The 21,463-nt window shown below is 46.3% G+C and overlaps 1 protein-coding gene across 1 annotated transcript in view; it reads left to right on the plus strand.

Annotated features, from left to right (window-relative positions):
- CSMD1 (CUB and Sushi multiple domains 1) overlaps positions 1–21,463 on the plus strand; it is a 467,695-nt gene that overhangs the window by 105,354 nt on the left and 340,878 nt on the right. Inside the window, exons 12-14 of the mRNA XM_039255776.1 lie at positions 8,747–8,863; positions 10,575–10,790; positions 13,463–13,651. Coding sequence (XP_039111707.1) covers positions 8,747–8,863; positions 10,575–10,790; positions 13,463–13,651 — 522 coding nt within the window. The remainder of the gene's footprint in view (positions 1–8,746; positions 8,864–10,574; positions 10,791–13,462; positions 13,652–21,463) is intronic.

A 21,463-nucleotide genomic window follows, 5' to 3' on the forward strand; every position in this document is an offset into this window, starting at 1 on the left:
ACAGGCTCCAGGCTCCCAGCTGTCAGCACAGAGCCCGAAGTGGGGCTCGAACCCATGAACCGTGAGATCATGACCTGAGCCGAAGTCAGACGCTCAACTGACTGAGCCATGCAGGCGCCCCTAAAATTTCTATTTTATACATAAGTTAAGGAAAAAGTCAAACTATAGAAAATAATTGGTCTTTGCATTTAATGTGATTCTAGATAAGTTTATGATAGGACTGGGTGGGCGGAAGACAGTGCCATGCGTGAGACAGATCCATGAGGAAGACACGGACATAGGCTCTTCAGAGAAGGAGACAAGAGGCCCTTAAACACATTAAAATATGTCCACTCTGACGGAGATTCAGGAAAACACATACACAAAAAATATTTTTCTACCCTGTTGATTGGCAAAAAAGCAGAAAGGTCAATTTATTCCAGATCACTGTGGGGTCAGGGAGGTGCGTGGTCATTCTGTCCTGTTGCTGGGAGCCTGACACAACACACCCTTTTCTGGAGGAAAAATGCAGGTTGTGAGTGGGAACATACGCACATGTGCATGTAGAGACACATTCATGGTATACACGTCGAAAATGGCTGAAAGTAGGCATTCTAAACCGTAATACTAAGGCTCTCCTTTTGGGAGGTCGGCAAGCTGTACGGAGAGGGAGGAGAGACTTTCCATTTTATCTCTGTGTTTTTTTGGTGATACATGTATTTTTATTAATATGTCTTATTTTTGTAATTGGAACCCTAATGATGAAAAAAATAAAATTTACCCAAGCAATTACTAAACAGTGTCAAAGGATACTAGCTGCTGGACTAACAAAATGTTTTTTTAATCTGAGGATATCATAGATAGTATGCAAAAACTTTTACTATACAGCAGGGTTCTTTATTGGCAATAATTATAACCAAGACACTAAGTCTGATAAAGGCCTAAACTTAGAATACTTTGTTGTTACTCACGCACAACTAAGCATCAGTCAATATATTTACTTGCAAATCCAAAATTTGCACTAAGCAAACATATACATAATTGTATATGGAAATTGTAATTGAAATTGGAACATTTATTTACCTGATAGGCAAACACATGGCTTTATTGGGTACCACTGTGCAAATTTAATAATCATTCTAATTTCCTTTTATTTTTTGACTAAAGCTGAACATAGGATTTAGGAACGGAGCACATAGAACTTGCTCTCTGTTTTACTTTCCTTCTGGAAGAAGGAGTTGAGTAGCTGCTAACACGTGGCCTCAGGTTGAAGCTGCAGGCTTTTCAGGCAGTGCGGGGAAGATTAAAAAGTTGAGGTCATGGATTGTGCTTTAAACATGGTGTGAATGTGGCCAGTTCAGCACAGGAAAATGCACAACAGTGGTCTGATTAACTAGACACTGGGTCTGGATTTGGTAAAGAAGGCCGCCATGATGTATGAGTGAGAGCAGACGTTTATCCAGACCCATCTGAGATCAGTAATTTTGATTTTAACTTGGATTCTTCTCAAGAGAGAACAACAACACTCCCCATCTATTCTTGACTGAACAGTGGTAACTTAGTTCGTTGAAATATTTTAGTATCTGACCACGATCACTTTCTCCTCTGCCCAGCACACAACCCAGCCCCATCTCCCCCTCTTCCCCTCGACCGAGCCCATGAGGTAGCCCCACCCACCCACTGTGTCCCTTCATGTTGCATCTGCAAATCCACCCCTCCAAGACCAGGATGCACTCAGCCTTCACCAGAATTCTTCTGGAATCATGCCAGGTCACCAGCATTCTTAACTCTTCTAACATCCGTTTCTCCTTAATGTGCAGTATCCTAGAGTTTCACTTGAAAACTTAAAATCCCGCATAGCCAGTTGCACCATGCCTTTCCCCATGCAGGCTGCCAAAACAAAATGAAGCCAGACTAGGTGGCTTATACACAGCAGGCATGTATTTCTCCCTGTCCTGGTTGATGGGGGTCCAAGTTCAAGCGAGTTCTTGTGAGGCCCCTGTTAGGCCGCAGGTACCATGTTCTCAGCATGCCATCCCAGGGAGCAAGGGCCGAGGGAGCTCTGGGGGCCCCTTCTGTAAGGCGATCATCAGCCCTCATGACGTACCCGCATCTCAGAGGCCCCACCTCCTCACACCATCACATTGGCCATTAGGGATCCAACATGGATTACGGGGACACCCCAACACTCAGACTATAGCATATGCATAAATCATACGCATATTATTTAAGTTGGACACTTAACCGACTGAGCCACCCAGGTGTTCCTTTTTAATACAACCTCCTCAGTTGTACTTTTTAAAAATTTTTTAAAGTTTATTTATTTTGAAAGAGAAAGCATACATAAGCAGGGGAGAGGCAGAGAGAGAGGGAAGGAGAGAGAGAGCAGGCCCTGCCCTCAAAACACATTGCCTGATGTGGGGTTCAGACTCAACAAACCATGAGATCATGACCTGAGCCAAAGTCAAAAGTTGTACGCTCATCGGACTGAGCCCCCCAGGCCTCCTCCTCAGTTTTACTTTAAGGCCATAGTGATAGGCATTGAGGAACTCACCTAAAATACAGCACAGCACATGAGCCCAGATTTCAGGGATGAGTACAGTTTCCCCAAGTGGCCAGCCCGTGCAGAGGTGCCGAGGCAGAAAAGATGAGTGCACTCGCCTGGGGCTGACCTGGCACATTCTGCAGGTCCCTGTAGGTTTGGGGAGGCAGAGTGAATGGAACGTGAACACGATGGTCAGTGGGAAAGTATCTCAGAGTAACGGAGGGAGGGTGGGCAGAGAAGGGCCTCGAGCCTCTGCAGGGAGCTGACATGCTGTAGAAACGACGCTGAATATTTGCCCTTTTCCATAGAAAGTAAAGTACATTCCATTTATGCGTTTTATCTCTTGTACTTTCTCCCCACTTAAATTTGTGTACACTTGAAATTTAACCCTTCTAAGAAATATGTAACATATTTCAGATAATAGTATATTTATGATCAATGGCTGTTGATAAATGTGAAAACCTTGGGAGATTTCAGAGTTTGATTATAAGAGTTTTAGTTCGTCATGGTTGATTGTTTTCATTTAACCGTAAGAAGTGCTCTTGCTGCATTTTCAAATCTTAAGCAATCTCTTAAACCCCCTGGGTTGTTATTGTGACAAATTATATACATCAGTAGGATATTTAAACCTTTAAAAATTCATAGCTCTGAGAATGAAGAAGAAATCAGAATTAATTACAGTATTTTATATCACCATGAAAAAAAGATAAACTCTATCGGTATCCCTCTCATCTGAGTAGCATTTTGCTTCATTTCACTTTTACCATTTATGTGTCAGCGTACTTGAGTTTTAAAGAGATAATGTAAACATTCAAGTAAACTGCCTCCTTTTTATTTGGTGAAAGACAAGTGCAAGAAAAACTTTGGAAAACTTCCTTCATTAAATACTTTTATAAACTGTGGACTCCTTCCACAAGCATATATTGGAAAACTACTGTTTGCAGCCACACAGCTTAAAGTTTATGATCTTGTAGTGAAGGGAAGACTTATTTTTTAAATCACCCAATGAAAGAAGTACTTTATTAGGCACAGGAAAAGTATTTGAGAGGGACGCCTGGTGGCTCATTCGGTTAAGCGTCAGACTTTGACTTAGGTCATGATCTTGTGGTTCGTGGGTTAGAGCCCCATGTCGGGTTCTGTGCTGATAGCTCAGAGCATGGAGTCTGCTTTGGTTTCTGTGTCTCCCTCTCTCTCTGCCTCTCCCTGCGTGTACTCTGTCTCTCCCTGTTTCAAAAATAAATAAACATTTTTTAAAAAAATGTTTAAGTGTTTGAGAATAAAAAGATGAAAAAGATAGTAGTGACAATTTGGAATCTTGGAAGTCTTGGGAGGTGGGATTCGAGGTGCATCTTTAAGAGGATGGTTAAGAGGAAGGATTGGAAGTGAAGGGATGCTGCAAGTCCAGGTGTGGAAGTGGAGGCGTCCAGGACAGGAAGTCGTCTGCTGCGGATGGATGGAAGATTGAAGGTCATTCAGAGCCCTTTCACGCTCATCCTGTGAGCATGGACCGGCTCCGTTGGCAGGATTTGAAGCCACAGGGCGCCATGTTCCCAGATTGGGACTCCAGCTTTCTTTGAGGAGAAGCTGAGGATGATCGCAGGGTTTGAAATATATCCCCCACTTTAACTGAGCAGCTCTAAATTAGTCCCCCTTTCACTGGTAGGGTTTCCACACAAGATTTATTTTGGGGAAAAGATTCAGTATAAATAATGAATGAATGAATGAATGAATGAGTGAATAAAATCAATAACTCTATAGGATATGGAGAGACCATGGATAATTGGAAATAGAATGTCCCACCATTAAGTTTTTGCTTTACATAGAACTTTATTAGTAGTGGAAAGCAAACAAGGAAAATGGGAAATAAGAAAAGAGAACCGAATCAGGTGGTATATACCGTGTGCTTTCGCACGTTAACCTCTCTGAGGAGGAGACGGGAGGGCAGGAGCTGGGACGTGAATGAGACAAAGAAGACCTGAAATGCGCCCGATTCAGGTAGCGTGAGAGGCAAGAAGCAGAATGTTGCTGTGAAGATAGGGCCCTGAAGGTTGTGTTCTGAGAGCCTTAGCGGACGGTGGGAAACGCAGCAGTGGCCCAAGAAGGAAGCCGTGTTTCCAGCGTGAATTTGAGAGCCTCGGAGTGGGTGCTGTGGAAACTCAGGGTGTTTTCCAGGGACCGAGTGGAAGCTGTGAGCTCTGGTCCCTCCGGTCGGCCTCTGGTCGAGGCAGAGCAGCCGGGGGCAGTAAACACTGAAGTGGGGGCTGGGCTCCACGAAATGACTGCAGACCAGGACGCATCCCAGGACGTCAGGCGGCGTCCGGCCGTTGAGGGCCAGGGTGAGGTGACAGGAAGTGACCACCTACAGAGTCCGAGGGTGGGCTGTGGGCTTTGCTGGGGTCCCCAGTAGACCCCCAAGACCCTCCAGCACACTGGGAGCCGACAGCCTATGGCAGGGCAGTGTGTGAACACAGGGTCCACTCAGACCGTCCATACCCCCTCCCTCCTCATGTCCCTGCTCAGCAGTCCACATCCTGGGCGGGGCGCCTGCGCGGTGGACACGGGGCCACCCCTGGACAACCCCACCAGCCTGCTGCTCGCGAGTTCCCTAGACCGCCTGGAGTCCCGAGAACACGTTAAGATTTGTTCCTAGTCCTGCGTAGTCACCTCTTATCAATTATTTACCCTGCCCACCAGAATGTGAACTTTGGAAGGAGAGTCTTTTGTTGGTGTTGCTTGTGCGGGCTTGGAAAATACCAGTACATTCGTCCCTAAGTCATTTTGGATGGAGGTTTGGACGGATGAATGGGCCAAGGTAGAGCCAAAGGTGGACCTTGAGGCATGTTTGGGAAAGACGGTGAACATGTGCATCTCTCCCGTCTCCCTAGTTTCTGTGCATCTTACTCTTCCCCAGAGGTTTCCAGTATAATATCTCTGGGTTTCTGATGGTGGGTGGGGAACATGAATAGAAAAAGTAAAATTTAAGGAATTATAGCCCTAAGGATAGCAAAAGTAACAATTTACTGTTTTTTATAACTACCCAGACAAGACTCTGCAGTGTAGGAAGAAGCAGATTATTGTCATTCAAATCATAGGCAGTGGTATCGGCGCCTCTTCTGAAGGGACGGGAGACGAGTCTGCAGGTGATAACGGCCACGGCGGAGGCCCATGTGGGCAGTAAAAACGAAAGCAGCTCTTACTTTATTCTCTTCCGCTTCAGGTGGGATTCCCACTGCGATTCTCTGTACGTCAAATCTCCTTTCCTTGAAAATAAAAAGGAGAAAAAAAAGTATGCTTTGTGGATGCAATTATTTCTCTTGAAATATGTTCACAATGCATGGATTAGAACATGTTGCCTTTGCACGAATGTGAATCAAAACGAGCAGATTTACTTCATCTGTAGCTTGCTTTCTTACTCTGCTCCTAAACGGCGGCTCGAAGGTGTTGGTCTGTGGTTTCTGGGCTGTGTGTTGAATGGTTGGAAGACGTCGGTGGTCGGTTGCGTCTCCTCCCAAGCTCCTCCCAGGGTATGATCAACCATCTACCTGGATGGCACGAAGACAGAGGGTGAAGCAGACTGATCGATTTGGTCGTGTCTACGTGGAGCTGGATGTAGATGATTTTTATCCGTTTTCTGCAGGCCATGCAGATTTTAAGGAAAAGATTACTACAAATGACTGGATATGTGATAGCTCAACTTTACATCAAATGGTTTCCACCCGTTATGGGTACATCCTTGATAAACATTTGGGAGGCTGATGTCCCGGCCCACCCTGATCCAGTCTGACACGTAGAAGGTAGGTAGGTAGGTGGCTCCTGGGCTCCAGGCCGCGCCGTCCCGCGCCGTGGCCACCGCGTTCTCACCTCCGCTGGGGGCGCCCCTCACCTCCCCAGCGGCCGGCGCTGGAGCGGCGGGGCCGGGGCCTTCAGAGCCGCGTGCCCCTCGCGGGTGCTCTTGACTGGGCTCGGGCGCCACCCCTGGGTGGGACCTGAGCGCCCGGCTGCGCGCGGACGTGCGGGAGGCAGTCGGGGCTGAAGCTGAGCTGCTCCACAGCCCGACGGCGGCCTCGCCTTCAGTTCTTCACACGCGGGGTTAAAACCCGTCATCATCCCGGCTTTTTAGTCTTTGTTTTTGGGTCATGGTGCCCACCTCCCGTTCATGGGGAAACCCAGCGGTTCAAAGCACGGCGAGGTTCCGGCCGCTTCCCTCGACGTGGGCCGTCGCGTCCTACGCGCCGGACCCTGCGGCCTCACGCACTGCGCCCAGCGCGGCGGCAGCTGCGGGGCCCGCCTGGCGCCTCCGGGTGGTGCCCCCCCCCCGGGGCACGGCCCCCGCAGGCCCCCCCCCGGGGCACGGCCCCCGCAGGCCCCCCCCCCCGGCCGCTGTCCCTGCGCCGTCTCTCCGCACAAGCCCTCGTCAGGCTCTGCAGGGCCCCTCACGGGCCACGGGCGCGGCGCCCCAGCCCCAGCAGCTCGGAGACCGCCCTGCTCTCCGTCTGCGTTTTCTTCCCGGCGCTGCCCACCTTCCACCCCGCGCACGGCCCGCCCTTCGCGTCCCCGCGGCACGTTCTCTCCCTGAGGGCAGCTTGTCCCTCGTTTCCAGGGCTGAGGGCGGGGTCTGGCTGTTGGTGGAATGAATCGACTCCGTAAGGAGATGTAGTCAATGTAATTTTAAGATGTGAAAATCTCACACCGTTAAAATTCTCTAGAACTCAAAAAGTTTCTATTTTGCTGATTTTTATGTTACTCTTCCCATGTGGTTTGCATAATCGAAGAGATTATCTGTTCCCTCACAGCACACGAAGCGTGAGCATGATAGGAAGATCGCATCTTCACACATTAGCTAGTTCTTCTGCAGATACCACTTTATGGAACTATTTTTTGTGAGACACAATGCAGGATGTTCTTTCTAACTGGAAACCGCTGTTGCAGGTATCGGTTGGTTAATGATAATCTTACCAAGTTCAAGGAAGACAGCATGGTTACGTGTGTGCATAGAGGGCGCACGGTGACAGGTTGGGGACTGAAACGTCCCCACTACATCCATTCCCTCAATGTCTCTACTTTCTCATTCACGTGATTGCGTATAACCTTTTATTTTACTCAAAAGTGAGTCTCGGGGCGCCTGATTGGCTCAGTCAGTTGACCGTCTGACTCTTGATTTCAGCTCAGGTCGTGATCCCAGGGTCGTGGGATCGAGCCCCACATCAGGTGTGGAACCTGCTTCAGATTATGTTTCTCCTTCTCTCTGCCCCTCCCACAAGTGCACATGCACTTGATCTCTCTCTCTGTCTCTAAAATAATATAGATTTTAAGAAAAAGATTAAAAGAAGTTAGTCTCTAAGACACATTGCACAGGCATCTCTTGTCGTTGAGGACTTAACCCACTGAGGAGCTGCAGGACCATCAACGCTTAAAAACGCAGACCTGCACATTTCTGAGGCTGTAATTGTGCAAGACAGGGTCATCTGGAGAAACAGAACGAGTAGGGTGTGTGTGTGTGTGTGTGTGTGTGTGTGTGTGTGTCTAGAGAGAGAAAGAGAGGGAGGGGGAGGGAAGGAGCGAGATTTACTGTAAGGCGTTGGCTCACCTCTTGTGGAAGCTGCCTGGTCCCAGGGCCTGCAGTGGACAAGCCGGAAACAAAGGAGAGTTGGTGGTGTGAATTCTAGGCTTGAGACTCAGAAAGACCCAGCGTTTCAACTCAAGTCCAAAGATGGGGGATGGGGGGCGGGGAATTATGAGATTAGCTGTTCAAAGGCAGACAAAGGAAGTTTCATCTTATTTGTGGAAGAGTCACGCTTTTGTTCGATTCATGCCATCCACTGATTGGGTAAGGCCCACCACATTAGGGAGGACAGTGGGCTTTGTTCCGGCCACCTATTGAAATGTGAATCTCATCCAGAAACATCCTCACAAATACACCCAGAACAACCTTCAACACATATCTGGGGATCCCACGGCCCAGGCAGGTCACAACACAAAATTCCACTCTCACAGATACACCTTACTCTGTGTAATTTTTCTGGGTTTTTTTACTGTTTAGGACATCTTTCTACACCATATTATAATTACAAGTAAAGTAAAGTTTCAGCTTTATTTTCCATAGAGGTGATATTTAACACACTTTTAGTCCTGCACAAAGTAAATGTCACTTTAAAAGTATTTTATTCCAGCAAGCATCGCAGAACGTTACTACAACAGTAAATATCCCCTTATTATTTTAAGCCCTCTGTGGAGGCTACGTCCACGGGCAGAGTGGAACGGTCCTTTCTCCTGGGTTTCCGGATTTTTACCCCAACTCCCTGAACTGCACATGGACCATTGAAGTATCTCACGGAAAGGGTAAGAACATCACATGGATTTTTATGTGCAGAGTATTTAGAAAAACGTATGCATGTGTGAGCAAGTAAGCTAATTTCTTTATATATATTTTAACTGTTAATTCTGATGTTTTATACGATTTTAGAAGAAAAATGGTCTAGAATGATTGAGGCTACAGTAAGAGTAGATTCCCTGAGCTGCTGTCTGTTGGGTAACTTGGATTTATGCGGAAGAATGTATACTTGGGCAGGAGGTGTGGTGGCAAGAAACAGAAAACACGAACAGGGATTCAGTCAGAGGAAGCAAATTACCTATACTTTTCATTTCCGTGGTACACCTAGGATGGGTTTTGTGCTTGCCTTCTTTTCCGAGTTTACTTGGTATTATTATGCATCATAAATCATTTATCTTCACACTGTCCAGTGATGACCTATGGGGCAGATTTCATTCCCCTCATTTTTTAGATAACTATACTAAAAGCCAGGAAAATTGGTGACTCGTGCAAGAAATGTAGCTCATGAACAATGTATTTGGGACTGTACCTGGGTCTCTTCCGTATGACAAAACTTGACTTTTTTAAGGAGATAATATGAAATTTTGATCACATCACCATCATGGAGACACACACTTAGTTTGGACCCCACTTGCTGCTAAATTGACATAGTTGATGATGGACCCTATATGATTCTATGCTGGCATGTTTCATGTGCGTGTTCAGAATCTCCTTGAAGGAAATTAAGAATAAAGCAGAAACAAGTTGTGAGTGACCAAGGTTTTGTCATTGTACAAATGAGTCTTTTTATTTAAAAGGAGCTATTTGTAGTTCATGTTACTCATTTTCCTATAGAAATCCATTAATACTTTGTCGGAATGGTTAATGGGAGATCAGATGCATGAGAGGCACATAAGTCCACAATTTCAATGAATTCTCCCCTCAGCCCTAAGTTTATATGGCTAGCCCTCCAACCTAAGATTTTGTTAAAAGATATTTGTTAAATATAAATGAAAAACTTATCGGCCCTTCGTTCCCCTGGGATAAATGTTTTCCTAAGTGACCATTCCTACCTGCAGTTTACTGTAAATGCCACCGTGTTGCATTTGTATTCCTGTCTGTCTGTGTGTATGTCTGTGTTTGGGTCTCTATCTGCACCTGTACCCCGAAGCCCATGTCTAATCTATACCTGTGCGTATACTTACATGTACTTAAGCATGTATTTTTACCATTGGTCCCCTCTTCTTTTATTTCTAAATACAGTCTTTCTCTCCATTCTCTGTATTTTCCTTTGAAATTTCTTTTTTTTCTTTTGCTTTTAATCTTTTTTTAATAGTTTATTGTCAAGTTGGTTTCCATATAACACCCAGTGCTCATCCCCACAAGTGCTCCCCTCCGTGCCCATTACCCCCCTTCCCTTCCCCCCCACCTCATCAGCCCTCAGTTTGTTCTCAGCATTCAAGAGTCTCTCATGGTTTGCCTCCCTCCCTCTCCCCCCTATATACCCCCTTCTTCTCCCCCACGGTCCTCTGTTAAGTTCCTCCTGATCCTCATATATGTGCAAACATATGGTAGCTGTTCAAAGTGAAGTTTGCCTAGTTTTATTTTGATTCAAGAGTTTGATGTCTCTCAGCCCAGAAGAAATGATTTTTCCTTAACTGTTAACTCGGATATCTCTCCCTCCCCCAACCCCGAACCCCCAACCCCTTCCCTCTCTCTCTCTCTTATTCTGCTTCTCAGGAGTTCAGATGATCTTCCACACCTTCCACCTTGAAAGCTCCCACGACTACTTACTGGTCACAGAGGACGGGAGTTTCACCGAGCCTGTGGCCAGACTCACTGGGTCCGTGTTGCCTCACACTATCAAGGCAGGTTTATTTGGAAACTTCACCGCCCAGCTTCGGTTCATTTCAGACTTTTCCATTTCCTACGAGGGCTTCAACATCACATTTTCAGGTATGTTTTTCTCTCCCACCGTTCCTCTTCTCTGGCAGTAATAGGACTGTGTGTGTGAGCATATGTGTGTGCATGTACACGTGTGTGATCACAGGTGAGGGTCTGAGCAGGGGTAAGCATTAGCTGGTGGGCGGAGGGGGCTGAGCCCCTTGAAGAAAGAGGCGAGGACATGTGCCAGCCTCCACAATGTGGTGCTTTGCAAATTCCCATCCCCGAAAAATTGCTCATATCACTAAGTTCTCCCTAAAAGCCCCTCTCACTCACTTCTCATCGGTTCTATCACAGTCTCTGAGGAAAGTGTCCTTATTGAGAGGCATTGTCAGGAGAAGCTTTCATCTGATTATCCGGTTTGTGCCAGTACTGGGCTCACAAACCTCATCTACAGTGAAAGAAAGAATAAAACAAACAAAAACATGAACACACATAGCTGAGGATGATTTCTCACTTACTTTGATGCAGTTATGAACAGAGAGAAAGCCACGCCCCAACTTGTGTAACGTTTGTATTTTTGTGACAGCGCCTACATGGTATTCTTGACAGTTTCCGTGGTTTTCCCAGCTTACAGCGTTTAATACGCACGGTGCTGTAAAGGGCGCCACTGTGGTTTTGTAGACAAGGAAAAAGCACACACACTTAAAAATTAGCCAAGCATTCGCAAGATGCGTGTAATCACGTAAGCCATGTTCAGGGACCATGTGATGGTCGGGCCCCTGCACGAACACAGGTCAGCCCCCGCCCGCAGGAGGGCGCTTGTGCTCAAAGGTCCCGATGGGTGATGGGTGGACACAGGGTGTTAGGCTGCAGTTCTGTGTCTGATGCTTTGGAAAGGAGTTTGCGTCTCCTCTTTGCCCCCCAGCCCAGAGCTAATGCTGTTTTCCTGAGGTACTTCCTGAGCCCATGATCAGGAGTGAGTTCTTCCACCTTGGACCTCCCTTAAATTCCTTAACAACTTCTGATGTCACCCATGAGATTCTGTGTCACAGTATTTGAGTATTTATCTTATCTCCTGTTCTAACGCTAAAACTCCTAGGAAAAGAGTTTCTGTGCCTTCGGCCTTCACATCGGCAGCAGGCGTATTCCTGTGTCTTCCACACAGTAGGGAGTTAATAATCACTCAGCATCACATGCTACTTAGCAGTATACACATTGAATCAGAGGTCTTAAAGGAAAAGATTTCTTAGGGATTTTAAGATGCTCTGAACTATTTTATACTCCCTATAATTGTAACCAATGCCATTTATCTTTACCTGACTTTGTTGATTTTTCGTGGCATTTCATTGCATTAGTGGAGCTCTTTGGGATGAACTCAGACAACTTGGTTTCTTGGAAACTTGCCGTAATCAGGGGTAATCATGAAATTTGGCTGTTCTGTGGAACAAAGACTTAAATCTTCCCAACACTTATGCCTAATTCCTCTGCAACTTCTTTCCTGGTGGGTCTCAATCAGGGCACCATGAGAATGTTACTGTCTTTATTCTTACTTCCATGAGATCCAACATGCAGTTAACTAGAACATTCCAAAGGAAGAATGTGGCAGTGGTTCACATCTGTAGGGTGCTTCCCTAGATACTTCTCAGAAGCCTGTCATCCCACCCATTCTGTGCCATCTGTTTCTCAATTCTGTCGCTCCCAGCACGGAGCTGAACAGTAAGCCTTCTGATTGGCAAAGGCCAGAACCCAACTCAGAAGGGCTGAGTTTCTTCTTGCACAACCTCCTTCAGCAAGCAGGCGGGCAGGCGGCAAGGGAGAGACAAAACACACTCTCCTGGGTCTTGGCAGCACTTTGGGGCCATTTTAAAATATTTTTAAATGTTAAAAATCAGGGTGGTCACAGTTTTTGAACACATGGACCAATCTGTTTGCCCACAGCCGACGGAAAGGGATTTGTAAACTTTGCAGGACTCACCTAACCTAGACTGTGTCACACACAGGCTCAGACAGTCACGGAGAAAACACACCTTGCACTGCAAAGCCCACGCTACACCGTAAGCTCAGTCTTAGACGCGCTAAAGAATAATTTCATTTGCAGGAAATTGCCTTGAAACCCGGCTGCGAACCATTGCCAGTGACACTAATACAATGGAGTTTATTTTTTAAGTGTCCAAATAAGTAGCAAGTTTATATGCAAACGAAGTGTTCTCCCTTCTGGGGACCTTTCAGATGTTTGCGCCAAATCAATATGCGTTTCTCTCTGCCCCCTCTCCTGGCGGCCCAGCTTCCTTCTGTCTTCTGTGGGAGGTTTTGTTGAAGCGACATCTCCCGCCCAAGCCGCAGGAGTGTCTGCAGATGCCAGCGGGGAAGGCGCTGCAGAGTCACACCCAGCTGTGCGCGACCCGCTCTGTGCCCGGGTCATGGATGCTCAGTTGGGAGGGCTGGATTCCCCAAGCACCCTTACCTTTAGCGGTAAAACTGCCTCCTACGGTTAAGTCCCAGTTGTAAACTGGGTCACCTTATTTTAATGTCACACATCCATTTAGAAACTACTAGCACTCACGCGCTCACCACGAACCAGCCCCCGGTACGCGGAAGACAGGCGCACGTGACCGTGCCGGGGCAGGTTGAAGCAGCACGCGTGAGGTTTATAAGTAACAGCCCTTTGTTTCCAATTCTCGCTGCACACGTCCGCGTGTTTTCCCAAGTTCCCACACGCTCTCTGCCTCCCCGTGTCTCAGAATACGATCTGGAGCCGTGCGACGACCCCGGCGTCCCCGCCTTCAGCCGCAGAATCGGCTTCCGCTTCGGAGTCGGGGACGCGCTGACGTTCTCCTGCTTCCCGGGGTACCGCCTGGAGGGCGCCACCGAGCTGACGTGCCTGGGCGGGGGCCGCCGCGTGTGGAGCGCACCTCTGCCAAGGTGTGTGGGTAGGTGGTCACACGCTTTCATTTCATTCACCCGGGGGGCGGGGGGGGCAGGGCGCGGCGCAGTCCGGGCGCAGGGCCGGGCGGGGGGCGGGGGGCGCGGGGCGGGGGGCGCCCCGCCAGCCTGGGCGTGAGCCCCTGTGAGTGCACTGACCCCGCCTGCAAAGTCAGCCCCCTTCGGCCCTCATTCTTACGACCCAGCGCGGGGAGATCTAAAGCACATGCCAAGCACATCTGTGAAGGGAAAAATACACGGTAGAATTAACCCGGAACAAAAGGAAGAGTAAAGGCCAGAGTTCACAGCTGGTGACGTTCTGCTGCTTGAAAGCAGCGAGGGCCTCCTGGTGCAGGAGTTAAAATACTAGCTTCCTTGTCAACGTGGCCACGTGGCGCTCTGATTGGATGATGGCGGCGAGTCCTGTGGAAAGTCTAGAAATTTCTATGCTCAAGCAGCCTTGTCAGTGTGTTCTGGGGAGATTCGAGAGTGCCTTCCACGGAGGAACAGGGGTCTTCACGGGGTCCTTTCCAAGATGACAGGATTAGGATGCGGGCTCAGCAGGGTTGAGGCTAATCTGGGGACCGAGCCGCCACAACGCAGGAGCGGAGTGAGTGGAGTTGTGGGTGCAGGAGGCATAGTGCAGAACCCCCCCACCCACCCACCCCCGTCTTCTGGGGTCCAGTCAGCTCTGGGGTCACCCAGAGCCAGTGCTGGCGCCTGTCACTCAGTGTGTGGCTCGCATCTGAAGGGTCTAAAGTCTGTTCTTCTAGTTACAGAAAACCGCCTAGGGACACGGCATTAGGACACTCATCTGGAGACTGACGGCCACCCAGCGTAGCCGTGGGCCCTGGTCCTTCTAGTTCATGGGACAGGCGGGTGGCTAAGTTGTGGAAATAAGATTCCATGACCCATAGAAATGCTACATTGTTAGCGTAGGAGAACCCAGTTCTTTCCCATGGCAGAGAATCTCTTCAGTTATCTGCACGGTCTAGGGAAACGGATTCAACTGGTAATACAGTCCGTTTGTGTTCTAATGATGTTCTCACAGTCAGGATTTCATTAAAAAAAAAAAAAAATTATGCAAGTAAACATGAATCCAGTCACCTTTCTTTCTCACCAGGGCACATATGTGTAAATGTCTATCATCTGGCTTTTCCCTAAAATAGTCGTTCTCTGTTTTGGTTATGACTTTTATTTGAGACTGGGAGGCCAGTTTTGAACACTGTCTGAAGCACAAGAGATGCAGTATTTTGTCGATGATCCTAGGAATTCTCAGAGTTGCCTAGAATCCGTGTTTCCCACGTGGACAGTTTCTGACAAGGTGGTGTAAGATCTGGAAGAACTCCCAACACAGTGAAACCAAAGCTTTGTCCCACACGGGTAACATTAAGTACTCTGCTGATCACGGCGTTCTGTTTGCTGTCAGTCTGTTTCAGTTAGGTTCATTGTCTTTACGCCGTTACTCCAGTTGTCCGGGTTTTGACGTCATTGCCTAAAATATAAAATAAGAGCTGATAGTGAACATCCATTGATCCCTAGTTCCAGAGCCTGCACCGCTCTAAGCTCTTTACTAGTGTCCACTCATTTAATTGCCAAGAATTAATGAAGTAACGTTACCGTCACATCCAGTGTACAGAGGGGACACTGAGGGTCTAGGACCTTGGCTCACAGTCACGCGCCTCCAGCGTTCGAACACAGGGCACCTGAAACCAGACTGGTGACCACCGGCCTGCACTGTCACCGCACACAGGGCCCTGGGTGTGCCCTTCCCTCATGTAGCCTCTTGTGCTTTGCCTGGTGTCTCCGGGATCTCCCTCCTGCCCAGGCGGCAAAGTTCCTTTAGGTACACAGGGTACGTCCGGTGGCCGAGACCCCCGCTGGCCCTCGAGGCACCGGGACTCCTGCTGTTCCTCCACATCTAGTCAGCTGCCCGTTTTGAAGGTTCTGTGCCCCACCTTGGGCTTAGGCCGGGCTCTCCGCCCGCCGTGTCTGTCGGGCCCGGGGAGCCGCTCCCAGGCCGCAGGACCAGCTCCCCGAGGGGTCTGTCCAAGTCCAGGCCCAATCAGCGGCCCCGCAGGAGGACCTGTCACTGTGCCCCCGGCCGTGACTCCTGGTGGCACCCACGGGCCGGCCAGATCCCCACTGCCCTGCACGCCTCACCCACGCACGGCGGCAGCAGCGGGCGAGCCCGTGCCGGCCGTGGCCCCCGGGCCCTCGCGCTGTGTCTGCGTCCCTGCCGCCCCTCGCGTGGCTGCGCTCCCCCTGCTTTCCTGTCCGGCCGACTCACCCCCGTCTTTCTGAACTGACGCGTGAGCTGTCTCTACCCGGTCGCCCGCTGGTGGAGGGGCCCCGCCGTGGTAACGGAGGCAGTCTGTGGAAGTCGCTCCCGTGACGCTGACCTCTCTGACGGTGGGGGCCGCCGGACCCTGAAGCCCAGCCGTGTGCCTTGTTCAACAGATGCCCGTCAAACAAAGAAAGCTTGCTTCCCTCCAAAGCTCCTCTGTTTATCTCAACATTTGGACTCATTAATGCTCTGTGCCTACATTCCTTCTTTTAAAATCCCAGAAATAAGAGTGATCGATTCAGAGCTGCAAATCCAATAACTGCACATCCATTCCATAGATCACAAGTGACATCAGAAGAAAGTCAACTGAATTACGAGCACGCTATTTTGTTTTTATCCAGTAAACATCTCAAATAGAATTTCTAGCGAACACCTGAACTAAGAACTATTTTTCTCTTTATCAGTTCACTCGTAAATGAAAGACAAATGATCATTTTATTTGCATTTATTCACCGTAGGGCTCTTTCAACCTAATTATTTATTTAAGGTACTAGAAATAATATCTAAACATTATTTCCCTCTGCTGACTAGTCTGTTTCCATTTCTTTCACTAATTTTTGGTTTAAAATGTCTTTTTCTTTAATTTTGTTTAATTCTTTATTTATTTAATTTTTTAAACGTTTATTTTTTAGAGACAGAGAGACAGAGCATGAGTGGAGGGGGGCAGAGAGAGAGAGGGACATACAGAATCAGAAGCAGGCTCCAGGCTCTGAGCTGTCAGCACAGAGCCCGACATGGGCCTCGAACCCAGGAACCGTGAGGTCATGACCTGAGCCGGAGTGGGAGGCTTAACTGACCGAGCCACCCCGGCGCCCCCTTGATTTAAAATTTCTGAAAAAAATTAAAAACTAAAACTATTCTCTGAATTTAATTGAATCTTAAAAGTTAACTCAATAATAGCATTAAATTAAGGAAATAAAGGCTCAATGAATAATAAGTTGATTAAAAATAGAATCACCATTTTATTCAGTTCTTCTGTATTCTTTGTGAATAAAAATAAGACTGCACATTTTTAATAATTTGGCTTTATATACATAAAATATAGAGTAATTATGTATAAAGATTCTAATATACAATATAGATTTCATATACATAGTCCTATGTGTATGTATTGATACTGATATCATTTATTGATTTGTTTTTGTTTTAGGAACCAAAATATTCTTGGTTTAAAGTAGAAAGAAAGTAGGTTTTCTGTCCGCCTTTCATAGTCAAGCTATTTTCTGTGTCTGTGCTGTTCAAAAAATGCTCCCAAGGTGTGTGTACGTGTGCGTATAAATATAAATATATGTGTGTGCACATATATGTTAATTTAAAGTAATTAATTTACAAATTCAGAATGTTCTCAAAGGCCCCACTGCAATTTCCACACAACTTTACTGACCGCCGCCAAGCACCTCCGCACGCAGTTGCCTGTTGAAGGAAGTCCCTGTGGCACGGGGACTGCGTGCTGCCTCGGTGTGACTTAGGCAGACGAGCTGTTGGGCAGCGGTGCTAGAGCGGGTTCCTGATGTGCACACAGAGTGTGAGGCAGAGCTGGGGGCCTTGCAGGTCCCCCCCCCAGAGCCTGAGCAGTAAATGTCTGTCATTCGTGCCCCCAGTGGGGGTGTTTTGTGATGGCAGCCTGAGCTGAATAAGGGGGCCTCACCTGTAGGTGCTGCTGACAGAAGAATTTATGGGAAATCAATTGGCTCCTTTCTATTATGTTAATTTAATTTTAATTACTTCATTTCCATTAAGAAACTCTAAATGACAATCCGATTTTAATTACAATTTCAGTGGATTCTTTAGAAAAAGAACAAATGATTCATCTTGAGGAAAATTATATCCATTCATCTTAAAGCAATTGTAAATGGGTTATTGAAAGAACTTAAAATTGATACATTTAATTGCTTTGGTAATGGAGGTTTACAATGGATATTTTCAGTCAAGTTCAAAGAATTTTTAAAATTCTGGTGACTTAAATCGTGTAATTTTATGAGCTCTTGCTTTGAAAGAGTTAGTGACTGACTTACTGTCTTTAATTATTTCCCATGGGGTAGAGTCCCAGGCTTTACTGGGCAGAGCGTTACTGTATTTTATGTATATGCCATTACTTACTGTGGTTTTCCGTGGTGTTCCTCTGGACTAGAAATTCTCATCATCACACCATCGCACCCTTTTTGTTTTCCTCGAGAGTCTTCAAGATTCTTTGCTTTCTCTTATTTCCTCTTCTCCAAATGTCTGGACACATGTGTGCTCCAAACTTTAGGAACCTGGCACCATGATTGAGTGGAGCCCACACATTCCCCACGTTCTGGCCAAGTCTGCCTGCAGATGACCGCCTACCTCAGCCATGTCCCTGGAGCCACATAAACAGCCTGGCTTCTCACACCCAGCTTGTCCAGGTGTCCCACCACTGCACACACCGACCCACATCTCTCACAGACCCTGGGTGTTGCCAAACCTGCTACAGCAACAAGTTGAGTAATGATCCAAGGCCGTCAAGATAAAATGGCGAGTCCCGTTCAGCCTTTAAGATTTTCTTATTGACCGTGACACAAATTCAGAAAGCAATAGCAACAGCCACACATGTTCAGTGGAATAGCGTCAACCCAAGCGGACAACTGTTTAAAATTGAAGAGAGAGCTAAAAGTCCTGCTTTAAGGGGACAAAAAGTAATTACGTGATAATTCTGTCTTCGAAGAATATAAACCCATACGAATATAGATAAAGTAGTGATGGTGCATAGTATATAAATATGTAGTACAAAACACTGTACTGAAGTTGATTTTTTAAAAAATTAACATACCAAGTTTGTATATTCTGTAAGCAATTTCATACTCTTGGAGAAAAATTCACATGAAAGACTATCTTTAAGCACCGCACCATATTATAGTAGAAAAATGAAATTTCGTCCTTGTACATGTAAAGATGCTGGTCATGTTTATTTAGATTCAGTTATATATGAAATAAATGAATTTTTGTGGAATGTTCACTTAGAGATTTTACTGGGTCTCAACATGAGAGATAGTGACTCTGATACCAGTGGGATTTTATTGTGAAGGGGGAGGGTAGCGTGAGACGCAAGATGTCTGTTGCTTCTGTGCCCTCTTTCTGCAAGTTAAAGGAACAAATTGCCTGTCCCCAAGGGTTACCAGTTACCAAGGGCAAGTAATGGCCCACACTTACTATTTCTCTATAGTGCACTTAATTAGTGCCACTTACTATATTTCTTCCTTAAAGCAAAATCCCAGGATCCAAATCCTAATAAAAAGATATGGAAAATCACATCTTTAGATTTAATAGTTTTTTTTTTTTTTTTTTTTTTTTTACTTCCCACGTATACAAATGCCAAAGTCTTCTCTCGAGTTCTCCCTTATTGCTGAATTATGAGAAATAGGTATGCGGCTGGTGTCTTAGATGCTAATGTGAAAACATATAATCTCCAATTAAATGGTGACTTGTTCCAACTTAAAGCCCTTAAAAGGAAACACCCATATATAGCAAACCCATACTATCTTAGTTTCCTTGTTTTTCATAATTAATAATATTATGAGTTATTAACTAAGATGTGTATCCGTCATTAGGATAAAAAAGGGCACAGTTCCATTCCTAAGTATATAGAGTTTGTATCAAATCCATAATTGATCTGTACCAGTTTTGTGACCTCAGGAAAAGTGCTTGGTTTTTCAACTATTCTGTTTCAGTGTCCTCACCTGTAAAATGTGGCTTATTAACCTATTAGAGAGGTCCCTGGGAAGTAATGTGAGTCCGTTTATGTAAAGAACTTAGGAAAGTGTCTGACACACAATACAGTTATCAGAGTTTACATATCAGCGTTGTCATGATAGATTGTCACTTTTGAAAAATGACACCTCTGACTGGTTCTGGAAGATTCTCTATGTGACAGATCTGTGTAGGAGAAGAAAGGAATAGAAACATAGTGGTGTGAAGACCAAAGAAAGAAATTCCGGCCACAGTGAACACAAGAGAACAAACCCACTCTGCACAAATGCGGAAGCACAGAGACAGACGGTGGAGGAACGTGAAGATGGCGGGCCCCTGCCTGCGGGAAGGAGGAGTGCTTCCCTCGGGTGGGCTGCTGGGGGACCCACCAGAGTTGAGTCACCTTGGCCTTGCCTTCCTCACGGAGTATGTGCTGAAGACAGCTAACGACTTCTCACCTTACAGCTGCCTGAGCGCCGAAGCTCGCCTTCCACTCTTCAGGGTTGAGATGCGTGGACTTACCACTGTGTTCAGTTAATTACCCCTTAGGCCTTCCACCCCTCCCTCTATCCCCCTGGCCCCATTCAGTCAAGAACGAAGCCCACAGCCTCTCCTGATGACCACATGGTGACCGGAGGGAGGGCCAGGACCCTCATTCTCCTGTTCGCCTGCAGGCACCTCTAGGGAGGTGCACACATGCAGTGCACACAGTCAGTAATAGACCTGACACATTCAGATGCATGGTAAACCCAAACACGCACAGCCAATTAGTACAGCCATAAAAATCCTTCTTCCAGCGCTTTCCTTGGCTAAAAATAACCTATTTGCTACAATATTGGTATTTTTTATATCTTCCATTGCAAGATTTCTTTTCAAACTCATAAAGTAATGGATTAAAGGACTTCAATTTCATTTTCAAATGGTTCATTTTATTGATCATTGTCAAAGTCAATTTTAAATAAAAATCCCTAATATTTGTGACTAGGTTTTATATTTCATTTATCAGAATCCAATTGAGTTTATTTTTTTTAATTCTTTCTAAGTCTGCACCCTCCACACCCCCCCCCACCGCTGCACTGTTCTAGCCATAGAGCAACCAAAGGGGATATTCTGCCTTACTATTTTGATGTTCTTTCCATTTATCTTGGTTTTTAGGTTTTAAAAAATCCTTTTTCTTTAGGAAAGGAAAAACAAGGCAAAAAATTAAGTACCAATGTCCATGAGTCATTACCATTTCCCAAGAAGATTACTTACCTAAAATGCTTATTTCATGTAACGTAGAAGTTGTATCTTCAATCTTAAATGGCCTAAGAATCATTAGGTTGCTAACATGGAAGGACTGTTCAAAGGTCAAATATCCAGCACGAGAGACACAGCACTGGCCTTTCTCCCCATACACTTTTGTAGTTTTCAAAAACTATTTTAAGAGATCTTTATAATTAAGAAATATATAATTACATATAAATATAATAATATAAATATGTCTATAGTTCTAAGATAATATCCTGAAATCCCATTGCCATTTTGTTGGGTCACCCATTCCTTGTGTTTATTTCTCAACACTGTCCTCCCTTGCTCCCGAGCAAAGCCTGACTTTGTGTCTTCACTTAAGAATACATAAGGGTTATGGGGCCCTGGGTGGCTCAGTTGATTAAGCTTCTGGTTTCAGTTCAGGTCATCATCTCACAGCTCGTTGAGTTGGATTCCGTGTCTCCTGCTCTCTCTGTCCCTTGCCCACTCATGCACCGGTGAGCGCGCTCTCTCT

Source organism: Hyaena hyaena, unplaced genomic scaffold (genome assembly GCF_003009895.1).
Source record: "Hyaena hyaena isolate Hyena2069 unplaced genomic scaffold, ASM300989v1 scaffold_545, whole genome shotgun sequence".
NCBI lineage: Eukaryota > Metazoa > Chordata > Mammalia > Carnivora > Hyaenidae > Hyaena > Hyaena hyaena.